This window comes from Octopus bimaculoides, chromosome 15 (assembly GCF_001194135.2).
Source record: "Octopus bimaculoides isolate UCB-OBI-ISO-001 chromosome 15, ASM119413v2, whole genome shotgun sequence".
Classification (NCBI taxonomy): domain Eukaryota; kingdom Metazoa; phylum Mollusca; class Cephalopoda; order Octopoda; family Octopodidae; genus Octopus; species Octopus bimaculoides.
The window spans coordinates 2,998,091-3,018,002 of NC_068995.1; the positions used below are offsets into that span (position 1 = coordinate 2,998,091).

A 19,912-nucleotide genomic window follows, 5' to 3' on the forward strand; every position below is an offset into this window, starting at 1 on the left:
GGACGTGAAACGATGATGATGATGATGATGATGATATATATATATATATAGGGTGATTGAAAAGTAACTCCCTATTTTAAAATACTTATTAATTATTTATTAACTGTAATTTTTACAAAAAATGGATATGAGAGGAAAGCTTTTAGTACAAGGTTTTATTTAAAATTTGATATGGGCTCCAAGTGTCGCCACCAGCTTCTTGAGTCGCCCAGGAATTGCAGTAACTGATTTCACCAGAAACTCCTGTAGGATGGAAGAAGACATAACTTCTCGTATTTGCCCTTCAAGTTCATTCAAAGTCTTAGGTTTGGAACAGTAGACTTGTTCCTTTAACCAACCCCCAAAGGAAGAAGTCACAGGATGTTAAGTTGGGACTTCTGGCAGGCCACTCAGACAACAATGACCCATCCATCTCTTGGGAAAGTGGGCAGTCAGTCATTTGTGAATGACATGAGCAATACAATTAAAGGATAAATTTTTGTACTTCAAAAAACAAACACAAAAAAAATTGAGAAAAAAAATTACAATTAATAAATAATTTATAAGTATTTTAAAATAGGGAGTTACTTACTTTTCCATCACCCTGTATATATGTATATATAAGTTTGTGTGTGTATATATATATATAAACCTTGTGTATAATACACACCCCTTCTCTAACTTGAGTCAAGGAGGTCTATATAACGTCCTTGGTTTGTAAACATATATACGCTAACGTCCTTTATTATTATTGTATATATAACAATGCAAACGTGTAGCTTTTTTGTGCACTTTGTTTGCAGAAAATAAAGAAATAACAGTAATAACGTCAGTGAAAAATAAACATTAAGTAAATTGCCTTTACATATTTATCACTATCAGTTACAAAAGCAAAAACATTTCTTCAAATCCTTCAAATTCCACGTCACTTTCAGCATCAAATAACTGTTCCATTTGTTCCTCCCCAAACATGTCAGCATCATTGTAGTGTCTCCGTCATCGTCAGATTCATAGTCAACATCAGAAGATTCACTTCCATTTATTTCATCTTTCCATACAACGTCATCCTGAGTACGATCCAGAGCAAACGATAAAACATTTCACAATAATCTGGGGATCAAGTTCATTCCATGCATACACGATCCATTTGCATTATCAAAGTCAGGTCGGGAGCGCGAACCCTTCCACCTTTAGTGAACCTTTTTTCAAGTCGACCTCCATTAAGTCCCTAAATGCCGCAATTTGTTTTTAATCGTTTTGTTAATAGAGACATCTAATGGCTGCAATATGGAGGTCAGACCTGCTGCAATGACAGCAACATCTGCTTTGAGACGTTTTTTTTTTGTAAATGCTTCAGTTTATCTAAACATTGCCGGACAGCAAATAGAGACTCGGCATTGCTTAGAAAATATTTTCCATTTTTAACCTCGTATATAGTACGCACTAGGGATTCTGACCATTAGATTTTTGGGAAAAAATGCGGATTACACTCGAGGATTTACGGTATAATACATATACAGGGTGTCCACAAAGACTGCGTACATGGAGTAAATAAAATCATAACATAAACAATTAACTATAAGAAATAATTTCTTAAAGTATGTCTTAATCCCCATGTACCCAGACTTTGTGGACACCCAGTATATGTGTGTCTGTGCATGTATATATGTATGTATATATTTATGTTTGTCTGTCTATCTATCTATATACACACACACACGTATGTATGTATATTTGTTGACACATTTTCCTGCTTTCTAATAATTTATCCAATATTTCTGCTGTTCTAACGGCAATTCTGCGTTCAAAAACATATAATCTTATCTGTATCGTACAATATATATATAATAATAATAATATTAGGGACAAAATCCAAAATTACAGGTAAAAACTCAATTAAAATCAATTTATAAAAAATTAAAATTAAATTGAGCTTTACAGAGTAAAATATATATAAATATATAGTTTTAGGGAAAAAGAACCAAGGTTCATGAACTCATCGATGAAAATCCGCTGTCACATAGAAAAATTAATAATTAAAATAATTATATATATATATATATAGTTTTAGGGAAAAGAACGAAGGTTCATGAACTCATCTTTTCCCTAATACTATATATTTATATATATTTTATACTGTGAAGCTTAATTTAATTTTAATAAATTGATTTTAATTGAGTTTTAACCTGTAATTTTGGATTTTATCCCTAATATTATATATATATATATATATATGTATTTATGCATGTGTATATATATGTATCTACGTATAGTTTATATTTTATAAATTCTAGATATGATATATAATATTTTTTTAATAGTTTTACTTAATTTCCCAATTCTCTCTTTCCTGAAAACATTGTTAAAATTAAATTTTACAATTTTAAGTTGTTATAGAAATTCAACTTCAATTTTCCTCCCAAAATGGAAGAAAGCAGACGACATTCTCTTCGTCATCAAAGACAGCAATGGCAGGATAACGACAAAGACATTTTCCTATGAGGAAAACCCTGAAATTACAAATATTTCTTCAAAGGATTTTTATAATTGGTAAGTCTTGGGGGTTTAGAACTTTTAAAGAGCTTTCTGTTATTTTTTCTCTTTGATATTTTACTTGCTTCAGTCATTAGACTACGGCCATACTGGGGCACTGTCTTGAAGAATTTTAGTCTGCTACTTAACCTATCGGTCTCTCTTGCCGAAAAAAAAAGGCACAAACACACACAGAAAGGATGGAATTCTTTCAGATACCATTCCCAAGGCTTTGGTTCGCCTGGGGCTATAGTAGCAGACACTTTCCCCCAGATGCCACACAGCGGGTCCGGAATTATCGTGGCAAATAAATTTTGTGCCTGGGGCGGCCCTTCAGTTTGCCACCCCTAGACCCCACAAAAAACACATATTGCCTACAGAAGACTCAAAAGTACGGCCCCTACCACCAGCGTGTGTTAGATATGTCTGTCCTATAACTTAGGAACTTGTTCTTGATTCTGTTGGGAAAGCAGTTTAATTAATTATGTATTAACAAATCTACTTGCAGGTCTAATTACACTGGAAATTGCACAACCGATAATGAGACCCGTGTCTGTAATGACAGGTAAGGAAACTGTTACTTTTTTTCTTTAGTTTTTTTTTTTATGACTTTGTCTGAGGAAGAAGGAACATGCCCCACAACCATCTACCAGGATCACTGATACCAGTGGAACGAAGAGAAAAACTTGTAGGGGGAACAGAAACTGGACAGAAGTGGACAAAAGCAGAGCAAGTGAGAAGAGAGGTCAGATAAGAGTGGATAAAATTTTGAGCAAATTGGGCTTACCTTCCTGTTACGTGTTTTTTATTATATTGAACCAAACTTCCAGATGCTGCCATTAAAGCCATTCTTGAAAGGAAGATATTTCTGGTGCAAAAGTCATTATTACCTACAAGTGTAGGGTTTTGTTTTACAGCAAATGAAATGAAGGAATATTGAAGCCTTAACGAAGTTTTACATCTTAGGCTTACATGATTTATCATTGTGCTTATTTTCCGAAAGTTATTTTAAGCAGATATATCTTGTAACGGAGTGAATGATGAACAAATCTGTTGACCTTATCAAGTAACGGCTGATAGGAACGGATTCCCATCAAATAATGACCATCTATGCAGGTAATATCATCTGTAGAAGAAGAGATGTCTCAATGAATGTTGCTTATCAATGTTCGAGTTCTGTTGTAGCACAGGGAATCTCATGGCAGAGACTCCTTCCCACACTTTCCAGGAGACACCCATTTGCGGTCTTCTGCTTCTACTTCGTTCTTGTAACAATGTCTAACAAGGGAGATAACTCCCTATCTGTAAAACCCGTACTGCAGCATCTCAGAATATCTCTTGAGCTAGGCTATAATCTATTATGAACTTTGATGTAGTGGTGTTAAGTGTCTTGCACAAGAATTCAATAAAATTCATCAATTACACCGAACTGATAACATCATGTATTCATTATTTCAACTCGAACAGGATAAAGTGATATTTCAACTGAGAGCGTAATGTCAGAACTGTCGTCTGGTAATTTGTTCAACGTGCAAATATTCTACCAGCTCGCTGCCTTATTGCGGTCCTATTAACAACAATATTACTTTCTATTATATTTCAGTGGTAAACCCTTGATTTTTCAAGGCAATTATTTCAACAACGTGAAATTCGTATCAGTAACACCCAATGGGGTAAGACATTCCTCTTTATTGTTGCTTTCTTTTCTTTTTTCCTGCTCAGTGAGTAACAACTTGGTAACTGTATGGAAGCATAGCAGTGCTGAGAACATTGTTCAGAGATTTTAGATGGAGATGTCAAAGTAGAGTGTGTAAAACTTGTCGAATTCTCGAAACTGTTGGGGTCAAAATGGTTGATAGTCAGAAATACAGTCTCATACTTCAAATCAATTACATATCCAGAATAAAGTAGGCAGTTCGAACACAATTCAAATTTAAACAATATAGGTTGATATCAGGGGTGTATTTTCCAGGTGTGTTAGGTATGTGCTGCTCACCCATCGAAAATGACAAATTTATTGTAAATATTAATTTTACTCATTAATTTAATCACAAATCTGAATGGAAAACTTTTGTTATACTCCAGCTTGACATTAGGTGACATAGTTAAGTTTATTTAATCATGTTGTTTTGAATTAATCATGGATTATCTCATAGCTTTGAGATTTCGATGATATGATTGTGTATTTTTTGTATGACATTGTTGGGTGAGTGTGAGAGGCAGGAGCTGATTTGTTTGAACATAAAGCGGGTAGAATATTTGGGCCATATACAGGTAGAGAGAGAGAGGAAGGAGAAAGCGGGGGAGAGAGAGAGATGATGTTATTGTTGCCATTATCATTGTTGTTACAGTTTTTGCTATAGTAGTAGTAGTAGTAGTTGTTGTTGTTTGTGTCATCTGAATGTAATGTTTCATTAAGCGGGCCCTGGCTTGGGTTAATATCCCCTCAGTTTTGGAGCCGGCAGGATTATCTAGAAGTGATGGGAAGAGACCAGATGGTCTTAGCCTTCGTCTCTGGGTAAGAGGTATGTGCCTTATCTGAGACACCATAGTCTGTGACTCCTTTGATCCCTTCCACATCCTGGAAGGGTCACTGCTTCTGTTGCCGAAAGGAATAAAATTCTCAAGTATCGAAACGTGGCTGTGAACCACTTCTTCCAGCGTGTAGCGTTTGAGACGTTTGGAGTGACTTGGTTGCAAATGGCAAAGATTCCGTCATTATTGATGGATTGCTTTACCATGGCAACAATAGGTAACACCTGTGAGGGTGCTTGGCTGTACCAACGCAACACCTTAGCATTGCCGTCGCTCATGGTAATGCAGCAACTGTGCTGGCTTGCTTTAGTAGACTCAATTGAACCTTGTGGTGTGTGACCATTTGAGGTGTTTGATATTTTTCTTTCTTTTTCATTCTTCCTATTTTCCCACTTTTGCTTTTCTTTTTTCCTTTGCTCCTGTTTGTGCTTTTTTGGGGGGGTTTTGTTTTGTATTTTAATGTGGTTTCATATTATTTATATACCATATACCTTGGTGTTATATATATCTAATAAAATAAATTTTAAATCTATTTCAACCAACCCCAGTTATTCAACTGTACCCCTAGGGCAACAGACATTCAGTGCCGCATGATCAGTTACGAAGGAAGCGGTGAAGCTTTTCTAAACCTTGACACTTACAAGCAGCCATTCAACTACACACTACATGATGCGCCAGTTTTCAAAAAAAAGGTCAGCATAGACCACAATTTCAAATTATTGGAGATTTCCGTAAGTAATTTTTCTTTTACATATAACTTGAATAAATAATAAATAGCACCAGTGTCACTTTGATGGCATGTGCTGATCTCTTGGTCGATAATAATAATAATAATAATAATAATAATAATAATGTTAATGATAATAATAATAGTGGGGGAGCATCATAGCCATTTGTTGAGAAGAATTCTTTTGGGTTTGAATAATTCACCTCTGGAAACTTGGGTGTTTTGTTCATCATCTGTAAACAAACCTTATTCAGGGACCTTTTTTGCAGGATAGGCTACTGGACCTGAATAGAATTCTAACAGGAGCTCCACTTGCAAGGTCATGCTACTCAGCTTGAAGAAAATTCTAACTGGGCCCCACCTGCAAGGTTTATTTTGATATGAGATCACTGTTTATCTTGATATGAGATCACAATGTCACGCACATATGGTTGTGATTCATGTGCCTGATGTACCCTTATCAGACGGGTAGTCATGATGAGTATATTGGGCTTCATATATTTGTACCCTGGTGTCACTTTGATGGCATGTACTGTTCTCTCACTCAATAATAATAATAATAATAATAATAATAATAATAATAATAATGATAATGATGATATTTTAAAACTGCAGGGTGAAAGAATGAATTCTTCAGCTACAATTGATGACTACAGAATTACTGTGAACAAAGAACCTTGTAATGTAACTTCACTGAGTGACAAGAAGTTGAAGTGTCACTTCACCGCCTGTATTGAAACGGAACTTTCTTGTGACATCATGGTAAGACAACAGGATGGATCATTCTACTTTGCCATCTCATTTATTTTCAATACACAATCATATACCTCTTTTTTAGACACAACCTCCATTATTTTAATACAGCTCTTTTTTTAGGCATGCCCTCTGCTATAATAACCCAACCCTTTCTTTAGACAAGTCCACTATTATGATAACCCAGCCCTTTCTTTAGGCATGCTCTCTGTTAAGATAACACAACCCATTCTTTAGGAATGCCTTCTGATATGATAACCCAACATTTTCTTTAGGTATGCCCATTGTTATGATAACCCAGTCCTTTAGTTATACCTTCTGTTATAATAGTGCAGCCCTTTCTTTAGGATTGCCCTTTGTTAAGATGGCCCAACCCTTTCTTTAGGCACACCCTCTGTTATAATAACTGAACCCTTTCTTTAGGCACATCCTCTGTAATGATAACCCAGCCCTTTATTTTGACACACCCTCTGTCATAATAACTCAACCCTCACTTTAACCTCTGTTATGATGATCCTGCACTTTCATTTGGCATGCTCTCTGTTATCATAACCTAACCCTTTCCTTAGGCACACCCTCTGTAATGATGGCCCTGCCCTGTCTTTAGGCACACCCTCCATTTTAATGATTCAACCCTTTCTTTGGGAACATTCTCTGTTATGATAACCCAACCCTTTCTTTAAGCACGCCTATTCTTATCAACAGTAATCCTGTAGCAGATCAGTGATGCGTCCAAGGAGGAATATATATGCCAGAAAAACCAGGAAACTGGCTCTGTGCTCCTTACCGATTGATGTAGACTAGCCACCAATTATGAATTAACATTTTTTACAAGTTCATTAAAATTTAATTACTTTCCTCTCCCCACAGATCATCCTTCAACAACGAATGTTTTCTCTGAAATATAACAAGGTCACAAATCAATTCATATTATATCTACTAATTATTATCTGTGTAATTGGAGCACTAATCTTGGTGATTATCATCTATTTTGTGTTTGTGAAATGTTTGAAGAAACAGAAGAAAGAATATGATATCGACACGTCCATCACCATGGGAATTTACAAGGAACCAGAGTTTGTCGGTAATGTATAATTGCATTTAGATTCTTCTGTCTTTTGATGTAGCATGGAAAGTGTTAAGGGCAGCTGTACTAGAGTTATTTGACCCTCAATGTTCAGAGTCCAAATGTATTATTATTATTATTATATGTTTGACTTTTGCTTTGCATTTGTACAAGTTGGTTCCAAGTCTCACCCAGTCACCCAGAGACCTCAAGAGACAACAAGTTAGAAGTTCAAGTTGGTGTTATGCCTAGAGTGTCATATATTTGGTTTTGTACATAGTATTGTTCTATAGAATGTCTAGAAAACATAAGAAAATTATGAATTTGATTTAAACTTTGAGATTACATAGACAGTATTTTACATAGGATATGGGCAATTCCCATGAGCACTATCTTTTGAATTTCGGCCATTTGAGGTTTCCTGGTATCTGAGCTAGGTAGCAATCAGCCTCTTTTGCTATCTATTATTATCTTTTATGGTTTCCTTTCATTATAACTTTATTTCAGCAGCCTTAGTAACGGGCATCCTCCAGAAGCCAAGAGTAGCAAGGGCACTTTTGTTTTACTATGCATGCTAAAATTATCACCACATTTATTCCATTATTATTATTATTATTATTATTATTATATGTTTGACTTTTGCTTTGTATTTGTACAAGTTGACTCGAAGTCTCACCCAGAGACTTCGAGAGACAACAAGTTAGAAGTTCAAGTTGGTGTTATGCCTTGGGTGTCATATATTTGTTTTGCACATAGTATTGTTCTAGAGAATGTTTAAGAAAACATAAGAAAATTATGAGTTTGTTTTAAAATTTGAGATTACATTGACAGTATTTTACGTAGGATATAGGGAGTTCCCATGAGCACTATCGTTTGAATTTCTGCCATTTTGGGGTTTCCTGCTATTTGAGCTAGGTAGGCATTAGATCCTTTTGCTACCATTCTTAGGGCACCTATGACAACAGGTATTGTTTTAGTATTGAGGTTCCACATTTTGCCAATTTCTATTTTCAAGATCTTTATAATTGCTCAGTTTTTGGTAGGTCTTGACAAATTTATTTATGTCGATTGGGACAGTCATATCAATGAGGAGGCATGATTTTTGTCTGAAGTCTTTCAGTATAATGTCTGGCCTATTTGCATCTATCTTTCTGTCACTTTGAACAGTTCCAGAGGAGTGAGATGTGATCATTTTCAAGCACTGGAGGTGGTTTGTGTTCCTACCAATTTTTATCATCTCCCTAGATTGTCATGTCTTTTCTTGTATCTTTCTGTGCCGGCATATTACAGTCATTTACTATATGGGTAATGCTCTCCTCTTTTGATTTGCATAATCTACATTAGGAATCTATTTGATTTTTGTCTATTGTAGCTTTTATCCAATTAGTCCTTAATGTTTGATCTTGTGCAGCTACTAACAAACTTTCTGTCTCCCTCTTCAGCTTTCCTTTCTGCTCACTAGGATCTTTGCATTTCTATTTTCGATGATGCCTTCAGGTTTGTGGTTGTACTAATTATTATTATTATTATTATTATTATTATTATTATTATTATTATTATTATTTTCTGAGTGTGGAGGAAGGGACAGTGACAATATTCTTCGAAGCCTTCTAAGATTCATAGGACTGATGACATTTCTTGTTCCTTATCTGTGGAAAAGTTGCGAGCCAGGAGGGGAATTGCAGGGACTTTGATGTTCTGGAAATAAAGGACAGAGTGTAAAGATAAGCACAGTAACTGGTGGTGGTTGTGGGGAGGAGGTTAAGAAACAATAAGGGTGATGAGAAGAAGAGAAAGAATGGGAAGAGAATGAGTGAGTGGAAATGGTGTGAGTGCAGGTGGTGCTGAGGAACATAGGCTGTAATGGTAGCAGAAGAAAAAACATGGAGTAGAAAAAGAGCACCTACAAAAGAGAGAATGGAATATATCAATCGATGGGAGGATGGTCACATCTGGATTATTGACTTCACGATCGGGGTTCACCAGGGACACAAAAGACAAGTGTTTTCTTAAATATAATTAACCCGTGAATGAATACTACCGCTTCTTTCACCTGTAACACATCGTATCAATTAGATGTTCATATAGATTTTTATTTATTTATTTCAGGGCAGAAAGATATAAATGATGTGGCAGAAATCGATGTTCCATTTCAGAAAATGACCCAATATATCGAACAAATATTATTAATAGATAAACCACGTGGATACAAAAAAAATCCTGGTGGAAAAGTAAGTTATCCATGGCCTAAAGATTAGCTTGAAAACTTTTTGGGAGGCAGTGTGGAAGTACAAATATGTAAGCATGTCGATATGTATATATGTATATATATATATATATATATATATATATATATATATATATATATATATATATATATGGCTCAGTGGTTAGAGCTTTGAGCTTACAATCGTGAGGTTATGAGTTTGAATCCCGGACCGGGCTGTGTGTTGTGTTCTTGAGCAAGACACTTTATTTCACGTTGCTCCAGTTCACTCAGCTGTAGAAATGAGTTGTGACGTCACAGGTGCCAAACTGTATCAACCCCTTTGTCATTCCCTTGGATAACACTGGTGGCATGGAGAGGGGAGGCTGGTATGCATGGGCAACTGTTGGTCTTCCATAAACAGCCTTGCCCCGACTTGTGCCTGGGAGAGTAACTTTCTAGGTGCAATCCCATGGTCAGTCAGGACTGAAGGTGGCGGGGTCTCTCAGCGTATATATATATATATGAACATATATATAGGCGCAGGGCGCAGGAGTGGGTGTGTGATCAGTAGCTTGCTTACTGACCACATGGTTCCGGGTTCAGTCCCACTGCATGGCACCTTGGGCAGCAAACCAAAGCCTTGTGAGTGGATGTGGTTGACGGAAACTGAAAGAAGCCTGTCGTATATACATATGTATGTATTTGTGTGTCTGTGTTTGTCCCCCCACTATTGCTTGACAACCAATGTTGGCATGTTTACATCCCCATAACTTAGCTGTTCAGCAATAGAGACTGATAGAATAAGTACTAGGCTTACAAAGAATAAGTCTTGGAGTCTATTTGTTTGACTAAAAATAGGCGGCGCACCAGCATGGCCGCAGTCAAATGACTGAAACAAGTAAACGTATAAAAAATTAAAAGATAATTAACGTCGTCAATAGGTTAATTAAATTTTTTCATTTCTTTTTGGCAGAAATTACCTTTTGACATTCAGGAGAAACTGGGCCACTTTGAGGTGTTGTTGAAAAATAAATTTTTTATTTTGAACGTTATAAAGGCCATGGAAAGGAAGAAAAATATTTGTCACAATGAAAAGTAAGTCAACTATTGGCTTTATCATCATCATCATCATCATCATCATCATCATCATCATCATCGTCATTATTGTTGTTGTTGTTGTTATTGTTATATGTTTGACTTTTGCTTTGTATTTGTACAAGTTGGCTCCAAGTCTCACCCAGAGACTATTGTTGTTGTTATTATTATTAATATTATTATTATTATCATCATTATTATTATTATTATCATTATTATTATTGAGTGAGAGAGCAGTGCATGCCATCAAGGTGACAGTGGAGTAAAATATACGAAACCCAGTATACCCATTGTGACTACCCATCCGATAAGGGTAAACCAGGCACATGCATCACACCCATAAGTGTGCAACATGGTGATTTCATATCAAGATAAACAGCACATGACCTTGCAGGTGGGGCCCAGTTAGAATTTTCTTCATGCCAAGTAGCCCATCCTGCTCAAAAGGTCCCTGAGTATATTATTATTATCATTATTATTATTATCCCATTGCATAAGGTGGTGAACTGGAAGAATCATTATCATGCTAGACAAAATGTTTAGCAGTATTTCACCCATTGCTACATTCTGAGTTCAAATTTCGCCAAGGTTGACTTTGCCTTTCATCCTTTCGGGTTGATAAATTAATTTCCCCTCATTCTTTGCCCTGGTGGCAAATAAATGATATCATCATCATCATCAACATCATCATCATCATCATCATCATCATCACCATTATTATTATTATTATTATTATTATTATTATTATTATTATTATTATTATTATCATTATTATTATTATTATTGTGGTATACCGAACTAAATAACATGCAGTATTTATGTAGGTCCCTTGATGTTGTTTTGCGTTCAAATATTACCAAAGGTCCAAGTTGTCTTCTTTTTTTTTCATTTTCTTTTGTCTTTTGTCTTCCAGCTACGAACTCTCGCTTCACTTGTGTCTTCTCCTGTCCTTCAATTTAGGCTTTTTACGGGAGTAAGTACTACTACTACTACTACTACTACTACTACTACTACTACTACTACTACTCTCATTCTTTCTCTCTTTCTCATTCTGTTGTCTGTCTGTCTGTCTATCTGTCTGTCTGTCTATCTGTCTGTCTGTCTATCTGTCTGTCTGTCTATCTGTCTGTCTGTCTATCTGTCTGTCTGTCTATCTGTCTGTCTGTCTCTCTCTACACGCACACATATATACATACATACATGCATACACACACACACACACACACACATACATGCCCCACAGTTTACAAATCACCAAAAGAATTTATTAAAATAATGTTTGTTATTATTAAGCTGATATTTAGAACATAAGGTAACATGACATTTAAAACAGGTGGTTTGCATCGTTGAAGCGAGAGCGCTGTCAGGTAGCTTAGTATCAAAAGTGATATTGTGTCAACCTGTACCAAATTGAGGACTTGATAATTTCTTTCATATTTCTATTTTGGAAATGGTTTCTCCACCAGCGTATTCTTTGATCATCTCCAGGTCTTATACTTTTTCAGTTTTCCCTTTAGAAACGCTTTGTAATTTCCCCACTTGCTTTGTTCTGTAACGGAACTATATCTTAGATCTAGAATTTTTACAAACATGCAAACAGACATGCAATCATACCTCACCCTTTACAGAGACAAATTTTCAATGAATTTGAACACATGTATTGATATTTCCGCTGTAACGGCACCTTTCATTGTTTTTCCTCCCGCAATTCTTATTTCTTGTAGATTATGTGAGGAATTATTCAAAGACCTCATTCATCACACCAAAGAAAAAGAAAAGAAGAAAATCATGTCACGGTAATATTTTAATTTTCTTTTCTTTCGCTACATCTGTATATAAAAGAAAGAGTAGAAATAGGATGTTGTGATGTTCATTACTGTTTCTAAAGTATTGTTGACGCATTTGTTGTTGTTGATTAGATCTGCATTATCTCTGATCCAGAAAGTTTATAAAATTTCTCATTTTGTTGGTTTAGGTTTGATTCAATAGCAGAGAGTATCATAAAGAACTGGTTGGCTTTGTCCATGTACCCTTATATGAAGGTAAGACAAGTCTTAACCATGCACTCTTATACTAAGATAAATGTTAACTACGTAACAATATACCATGATAAATCTTAACTATTCACCCTTATGCCAAAGTAAGATAAATCTTATTGGTGTTTCATTACATAAAGTTATGATAAATCTTAATTATTCCCCCTGATATCTAGGTAAGATAAATCTTATTGATATTAAGATAAGTCTTGTCTATGCATCTTAAATCAAAATAAGATAAATCTTAGGTAGGCATCCCTGTTTATAATGATAATAATAATAATGATAATGATAATGATAATAATAATAATAATAATAATAATAATAATAATAATATATACCTAGGTGCAGTAAGAACCACCGATGAGAATTAAGAAGCTCTGCATCAAAATTTGAAATCACTGGTGATCTGGCTGTCCACAAAGGGAGCTTATCTCCCTTATCAGACGTTAAGATAGTGCTTTTGTGGCTAGTGAGCTGGTTTGACTCTTATTTCTAGCAATGCCAGTACCACCGTGTACCCTCTGTCACTTTAGTGATGTCTATAAATTTGCCTTCAGGTTGTGAAATTTCTAATAAGCCACCCATATTATATGTATGTATGTACATATATATATATATATATATATATATATATATATATATATATATATATATATATATATGTATGTATGTTTGTCTTTTCAGTTTAAGTTTGAACCATTGCTGTACAATTTCGTTAATGAAGTTCGACAGTTTCTGACACAAGGACCTGTTGACGAAGTGACAGGGAGCAGTCAACACTATTTCTTCAAATCTTGTGGAATTTCCAAACCAATAGAGTACACGAAGATTGTAAGTCAACCATAACTTCAGCCTGAGAGGGTGTACGAATGTGAATGTGTATGGTAATGTATAGGAAAGTGATCTCGCTCGAGCTGCATAAAAGAAGGTGTGTGAGAGAGAGAGAGAGAGAGAGAGAGAGAGAGAGAGGAAGAGGCACGAATACTTTGAGTGAAACGAAACCGGTGTATTTCAATAGAAACATGAGATCAGCACACTTGATCAGGATGATGTGACGTGGGACAATAAATGTTCGAAATGATTGGCTTTGAAATTATATTTGGTGGAACATAAAAAAAGTGATCAATTTTTTTTTAATTGACTCTGGAATGAGTAATTTTCCTATTAGGAGACCCCACCTCATTCTTAATGAGCTATTGTCTATTAACAGACATTCTAATAAAACACAAATAGATTACATACTATTAATAGAAATCAGATCCCTGGGAAATTTAAGAAAATCTCTGTAAAAGAATAACCGATATAAATGTTGACAGGTAGCTTGGCTGATTGGTTTCTCGAGTCACACTTCACATTGTATAGAGTTGTGGTTCTCAACAAGGATGTATATGACTCCTGGGGGTCCATGTAAGATTTTTGTAGGCTCCACACAAGCAAAATAGTAAATTAGGTCCACAATAGTATTTTATGGGCTCATGAAAGAAATTTTTGTTTTAGATTTATTTATTGCAAGAAACTGTTAGGCTTGATTAATGTTTTACATATTCCAGCTTACGCAAGTGAATGTGTGAGAAACAAAATAAGAATTTTGAAAGAAGTATCTATAAAACTAGTTTTTAAATAGTAATCAAAAGGGTTCATAGGTAAACAAAATGGTTGAGAGCCACTGATACAGGGGTTTGGTGGCAGACAAAAAGTAAAAGAACACTATACACAGTGAGAGAAAAAGAATCATAGAAACAGAGCTGGAGGGGAGTAGGAGTAGGGGAAAGAGATAGAGATAGATAGATAGACAGAGAGAGAGAAAGAGAGAGAGTGAGTGAAAGAGAGAGAGAGATAGAAATAGAGAGAGAGAGAGTAAACGATAAATTTCTTATGGAAGGAGTTATACAAATGAGAAATTTGTATTGTTTTATTTGAAGATAAATATTTTCTTTAGAAAATTAGTGTTCATTTTATTATCCCTTGACTATATATTTTCCAAATTTCGATTTTATATCCACCATGTGTTCTTGCCAGCAATATATTCTACAATAAAAAAATTACTTAAATTTATTTCTTCAAGTTTTCTCGAGTAAAAGACTTGCTTTTATTTAGTCCGTTTGATCTCTCTGATGATACAAATCTAAGATATGATTTCTCGACAGAATGTTCAGCTAATCTACATAGGAAGATGTGTTCAAGTGTCTGTTCTGTCTTGTGATTCTATCTCACAACTAAAGACCAAATGTCTTGTCGCCTACCAAGCCAAAGATGTCAGCTGTGTCCTGCTCAACCCAGAAGACATTCAAATAGGTAAATTACAGTTATTTCATCTCCATTTTTACTTCTCTTAATACTATTTGAGAGTGTGTACACTTATATAAGATATACAAGCCAATGAAAGAGCCTCCATTATGTCACTTGACCTGCTATAAATAGCAGCCAAAATATCTTTGAACCTACACCTTCCTTTCTTAAAAAGCAGGACATGTTTCATAATACTGTCCTGGACAAACTGAGTCTGAATACTAAAAAAGGATAATCACAACTGGAACGCCTTTGATAATATCTGTGGTTTCAGCATCGGCTTATGGTTCCTCATACACTTCAGAAAGGCATAAACGCCACTCAGTCACATTTTCCAATCGTTTGTAAAATGAGAATGGCAAGAGTGTTAGACAAAATGTCTTGTAGCATTTTATTTTACAGCGTTTTATGTTCTAGGTTCAAATCCTGCTGAGAGCAACTTTGCCTTTCATCCTTCTGGGGTCGATTACATTAAGTACCAGTCAAAAAGTGGAGGAGGGGTTTGATATAAATCAACTGACCCTTTTTCCCTAAATTTATGGTCTTGAGCATTTATATGAAATGATTATTATCATTGTTGCATTAGCAGAATTGGTAGAGCGATGGACAAAACATAACATGTTATTGGTTCCGGCTCTTTGCACTTTGAGTTCAAATTCTACCAAGGCCAACATAGTCTTTCATCCTTTTGAAGTTGATAAAATAAGGTACCAGTCGAGTAATGGGACTTGTCTTTTCCCTCAAAATTTTTGGCGTTGTGCTAAAATTAGAAATTATAATTATCATTATTATTATTATCAACCACATGGTTCTGGGTTCAGTCCCACTGTGTGGCAACTTGGGCAAGTGCCTTCTAATATAGCCTCGGGATGACCAAAGACTTGTGAGTGGATTTGGTAGACAGAAACTGAAAGAAGCCTGTCGTATATATATATATATATATATATATATATATGCATGTATTTGTGTGTGTTTCTGTGTTTGTTGCCCCCTCCCCCATTGCTTGACAACTGATGTTAGTGTGTTTACGTCCCTGTAACTTAGCAGTTCGGCAAAAGAGAGAGACTGATAGAATAAGTACTAGGCTTACAAAGAATAATTCCTGGGGCTGATTTGTTCGACTAAAGGTGATGCTCCAGCATGGCCGCAGTCAAGGCTGTGTCTTAAAATTATCTGATGGCACATTCAGAGTAACAGTGTCTGCCAATTCTTCACTAAAGCTAATTTTCATTGGTGCTCGATCCTACAATTTTGGGGTAGAAACATGGATATTTAAGGTTAGAAAATGAAGAAGACATCACAAGTAAAATGTTATAAATGTTTTAATCACTGTCATAAATCGATATATATGAGAGATAATCACTAATTTGTATTGATCTGTTTGTTTTGTGCAGTGTTCAGAGGTTCTGTTCTGAATGAATACACAGAAGAGGTTGACAGCAATGGCTACTCCTTGATGGCAACGGTCAATACATACATTATCAGGGACGGAGATCAGTTGCATTTTAAAAAAGTTGCGAAGCCAGCCACGTTTGATATCGAGACCAGATGTAAGTGATTCTAACCTGGGACTATGTGTTTCATAATGTTACTCTTAAGTATTTCAAATGCTCACACACACACACACACACACACACACACAGAGTCATACACGTATGCATATACACATGCATGCATACACACATAAACATATGCGCATATTATGTGCACAGTCATGCAGCTACATCCGTCATCCATCCATCCAATCATATATACATACATTACATACATACATATATACGTACGTACATACATACACACAGTCATACACATATGCATATACACACATGCATGCATACACATATACATATGCGAATATGCATACAGTCATGCAGCTACATCTTTCCTCCCTCCCTCCATACATCCATCCATCCATACATACATTACATACATACATTCATATATACATACAACTTGAATGGTTGCCTGATAGTACACGGCACACTATACATGTACATCTGACTATTGTATTATCAGAAGCATGAAACTTATAGTAGTTCGCATTTAAATTTTGTGTGTATTAAATATATATCTTAGTCATATAACAAGAATAACAATAAAATCCAGCCCAAAAATAGTCACCAGTTTTTACCAGAATATTTTCAAAGCATTTATTGTGTCTGTACTGAATCTCTTTGACAGACGTCACTCTTGGAGCCAGTGTTAATATTGTATCAAAGAAAGTCAACAAGTCTTATCACTTGGTAAGTTTACTACTGAAATATATTTGACATGTGGTGATTGCTTCATCTTCTCGGATGATTGTTGCCTCCTTGTGCTTCTTCGTTGTGAATAGCATTTCTGACTTTCTGTCCATGACTTCTCAGATGACTAAGTAATCCCATTGCAAATCTGCAAAATTTGAAGCATCAGTGACAGACCAAAGTTATATCTTACTCGTAAACTTGGTGTTACGGGATTCTGTATAAACCAATCATTTCTCCCCAGAACTAGTTCCATCCTTGCACGTGTTATCCACTCAAACATTAATAATAATAAGTTTACAAGGACCAACCGATCCTTTTTATGCTTTTATGTTCTCCTACCTGGGCAGCAATATCTGGAAGGGCTATGGACCAAAGCCTTTACCTTTTGTTTTTGAACTATTGAAAAAGAAAACCTCTTGACGAAATGGCGATTTTGTTAAGAAATTAGCTTCACAAACTCATGGTTCTGTGTTCAGTCTCACTGAACATTACCTTGGGCAAGTTCTATTATAACAGAAAAAGAAATTATTTAGAGTTTGAAGCTGATAAAGCAAGATTTTACATTGTTCATAACTTTCCCAAATGTATTCGTTCAGTAAATAAAGCTTTCTTAACTGGGAATCAAACCTGAGCGAAGAAAGGAATGGAAATGAAAAAAATAAGGTTTTCGTACTTTTTTCCCAAGAGCATTCATTGAGATATTTAAGGGAAACCAGATTGTAGACCCTGATCTTTAAGAACTTATCAGAACATTCCTTATATAAGAAACTATTATAACATTCCACATCTGGAAACTGGAAGCTTATCCTTTCATTCACACCTTCATTCCTTTAACATCTCAATTATTAATATAACAATTATTTATTTTAAAGGTTGCCGGAGATAAACGGAAAGCTCTATCGGTAAGTGTTGAATTATGTTGTTTTTGATGATTTAATGAGAGCAGGGGGAGTAGCAGCCATGACTTGTTTTTTTTTACAGGGATTTTGAGATTAATGCAAAGAAGGAAGTTATTCACAGTTTAGACATCTGGTGCCAATGTCAATGTGTCCCTCTGGCATATCCCAGCTCTTATATCAAAGAAACTTGTATCCCCTCACATGGTTTTGGTTGGCCTGAGGCTATAGCAGAAGACACTTGCTCAAGGTGCCATGCAGTGGGACTGAACCCAGAACTATATGGTTGAGAAGCAACCTTCTTGCCACACACCTATTATAACAATTATTTCAAGATGATTTTTTTTTTCTTGTAAACTCAAATTTTGCTTTCTAAGAATTTCTGGAAATTCCTTAAACTTTGGTAATTTGTTTTGCTTCTTCAGATGACCGACATTAGCCACATGAAGCTTCCCGCAGAACTGGAAGCTCTTCTGCTGAATTTGTTTTCCAAAATGCTGGACCAAGCAAACACTGCCCCACCTCTAAGATATCTTCACAATTTCTTTATTCATCAAGCATCAAAGTTTTTACTGAACGATGGAAGCCAATGGACAATAAACAGGTAACCACCTGTCTTTTAGAAATTTTGCTTTCCTAAATGTGCTGTTGTTGATGTTGTTTAGTATTGGTCCTCCATTGGTTATGATGATGAGTGTTCCACTTGATCTGATCTACTGAAAAGCCTGCTGGTGATATTAACATGCGAGTGGCTCCACAGACACATGTACTCTTAACGTAGATCTCAGGGAGATTCAGCATGACATGCAATGTGACAAAGCTGGTCCTTTTAAATTACAGGTACAACTCGTTTTTGCCAGCTGAATGCACTGGAGTAATGTGACATAAAGTGTCTTGCTCAAGGACACAATGCACTGCTGGTAATCAAACTCATGACCTTACAATCGTCAGCCGAATATCCTAACCACTAAGCTACACGCCTTCCCTGGGATACCATACATAGTACACTAACACACTTCATCATAGTCCCTCCCTCCCTTCTTCCTCCTTCTCTCACTCTATGATTCTTTCTCTTTCACTCTGTGTATGGAACTTTGTTTAGTTATTGCCTGCCACCAAGCCTAGTATGTGCACTCATGCTGTTGCTTTTAGTTAACTTTCTCTGTATCTGTCTATCTCTCTTTTGCTCTCACTCCCCCCTCTAAATACAATGCCAAGTGTAACTGAAGAAATCAACCAGCCAGCTTTTGTACCGTCACCTGTTATATATAAACTGGAGGTGCAATGGTCCAGTGGTTAGAGCAGTGGACTCGCGGTCGTGGAATTGTGGTTTCGATTCCCAGATTGGACGTTATGGGTGTTTATTGAGCAAAAACACCGCTAGGGGGTGATGGCGAAGCCTGCTGTACTCTTTCATCACAACTTTCTCTCACTCTTTCTAAATTACATGTCTCAAGGAACCCTTGCACACAAAAAATAGCAATCATATACTGTATCTTTCTCATATAATTTTCATTGCTGTTCACATGGTAAATATCATATATAT

The 19,912-nt window shown here is 35.7% G+C and overlaps 1 protein-coding gene across 1 annotated transcript in view; it reads left to right on the forward strand.

Moving 5' to 3' along the window:
• Positions 1-19,912, forward strand: part of LOC106880804 (plexin-B2) — a 31,704-nt gene that overhangs the window by 1,184 nt on the left and 10,608 nt on the right. The window contains exons 2-18 of the mRNA XM_052973433.1: positions 2,301-2,529; positions 3,020-3,076; positions 4,115-4,184; positions 5,595-5,777; positions 6,389-6,535; positions 7,397-7,610; positions 9,702-9,823; positions 10,775-10,896; positions 11,810-11,869; positions 12,621-12,692; positions 12,872-12,938; positions 13,620-13,766; positions 15,083-15,230; positions 16,619-16,774; positions 17,406-17,467; positions 18,343-18,372; positions 18,792-18,970. Coding sequence (XP_052829393.1) covers positions 2,301-2,529; positions 3,020-3,076; positions 4,115-4,184; positions 5,595-5,777; positions 6,389-6,535; positions 7,397-7,610; positions 9,702-9,823; positions 10,775-10,896; positions 11,810-11,869; positions 12,621-12,692; positions 12,872-12,938; positions 13,620-13,766; positions 15,083-15,230; positions 16,619-16,774; positions 17,406-17,467; positions 18,343-18,372; positions 18,792-18,970 — 2,065 coding nt within the window. The remainder of the gene's footprint in view (positions 1-2,300; positions 2,530-3,019; positions 3,077-4,114; positions 4,185-5,594; positions 5,778-6,388; positions 6,536-7,396; positions 7,611-9,701; positions 9,824-10,774; positions 10,897-11,809; positions 11,870-12,620; positions 12,693-12,871; positions 12,939-13,619; positions 13,767-15,082; positions 15,231-16,618; positions 16,775-17,405; positions 17,468-18,342; positions 18,373-18,791; positions 18,971-19,912) is intronic.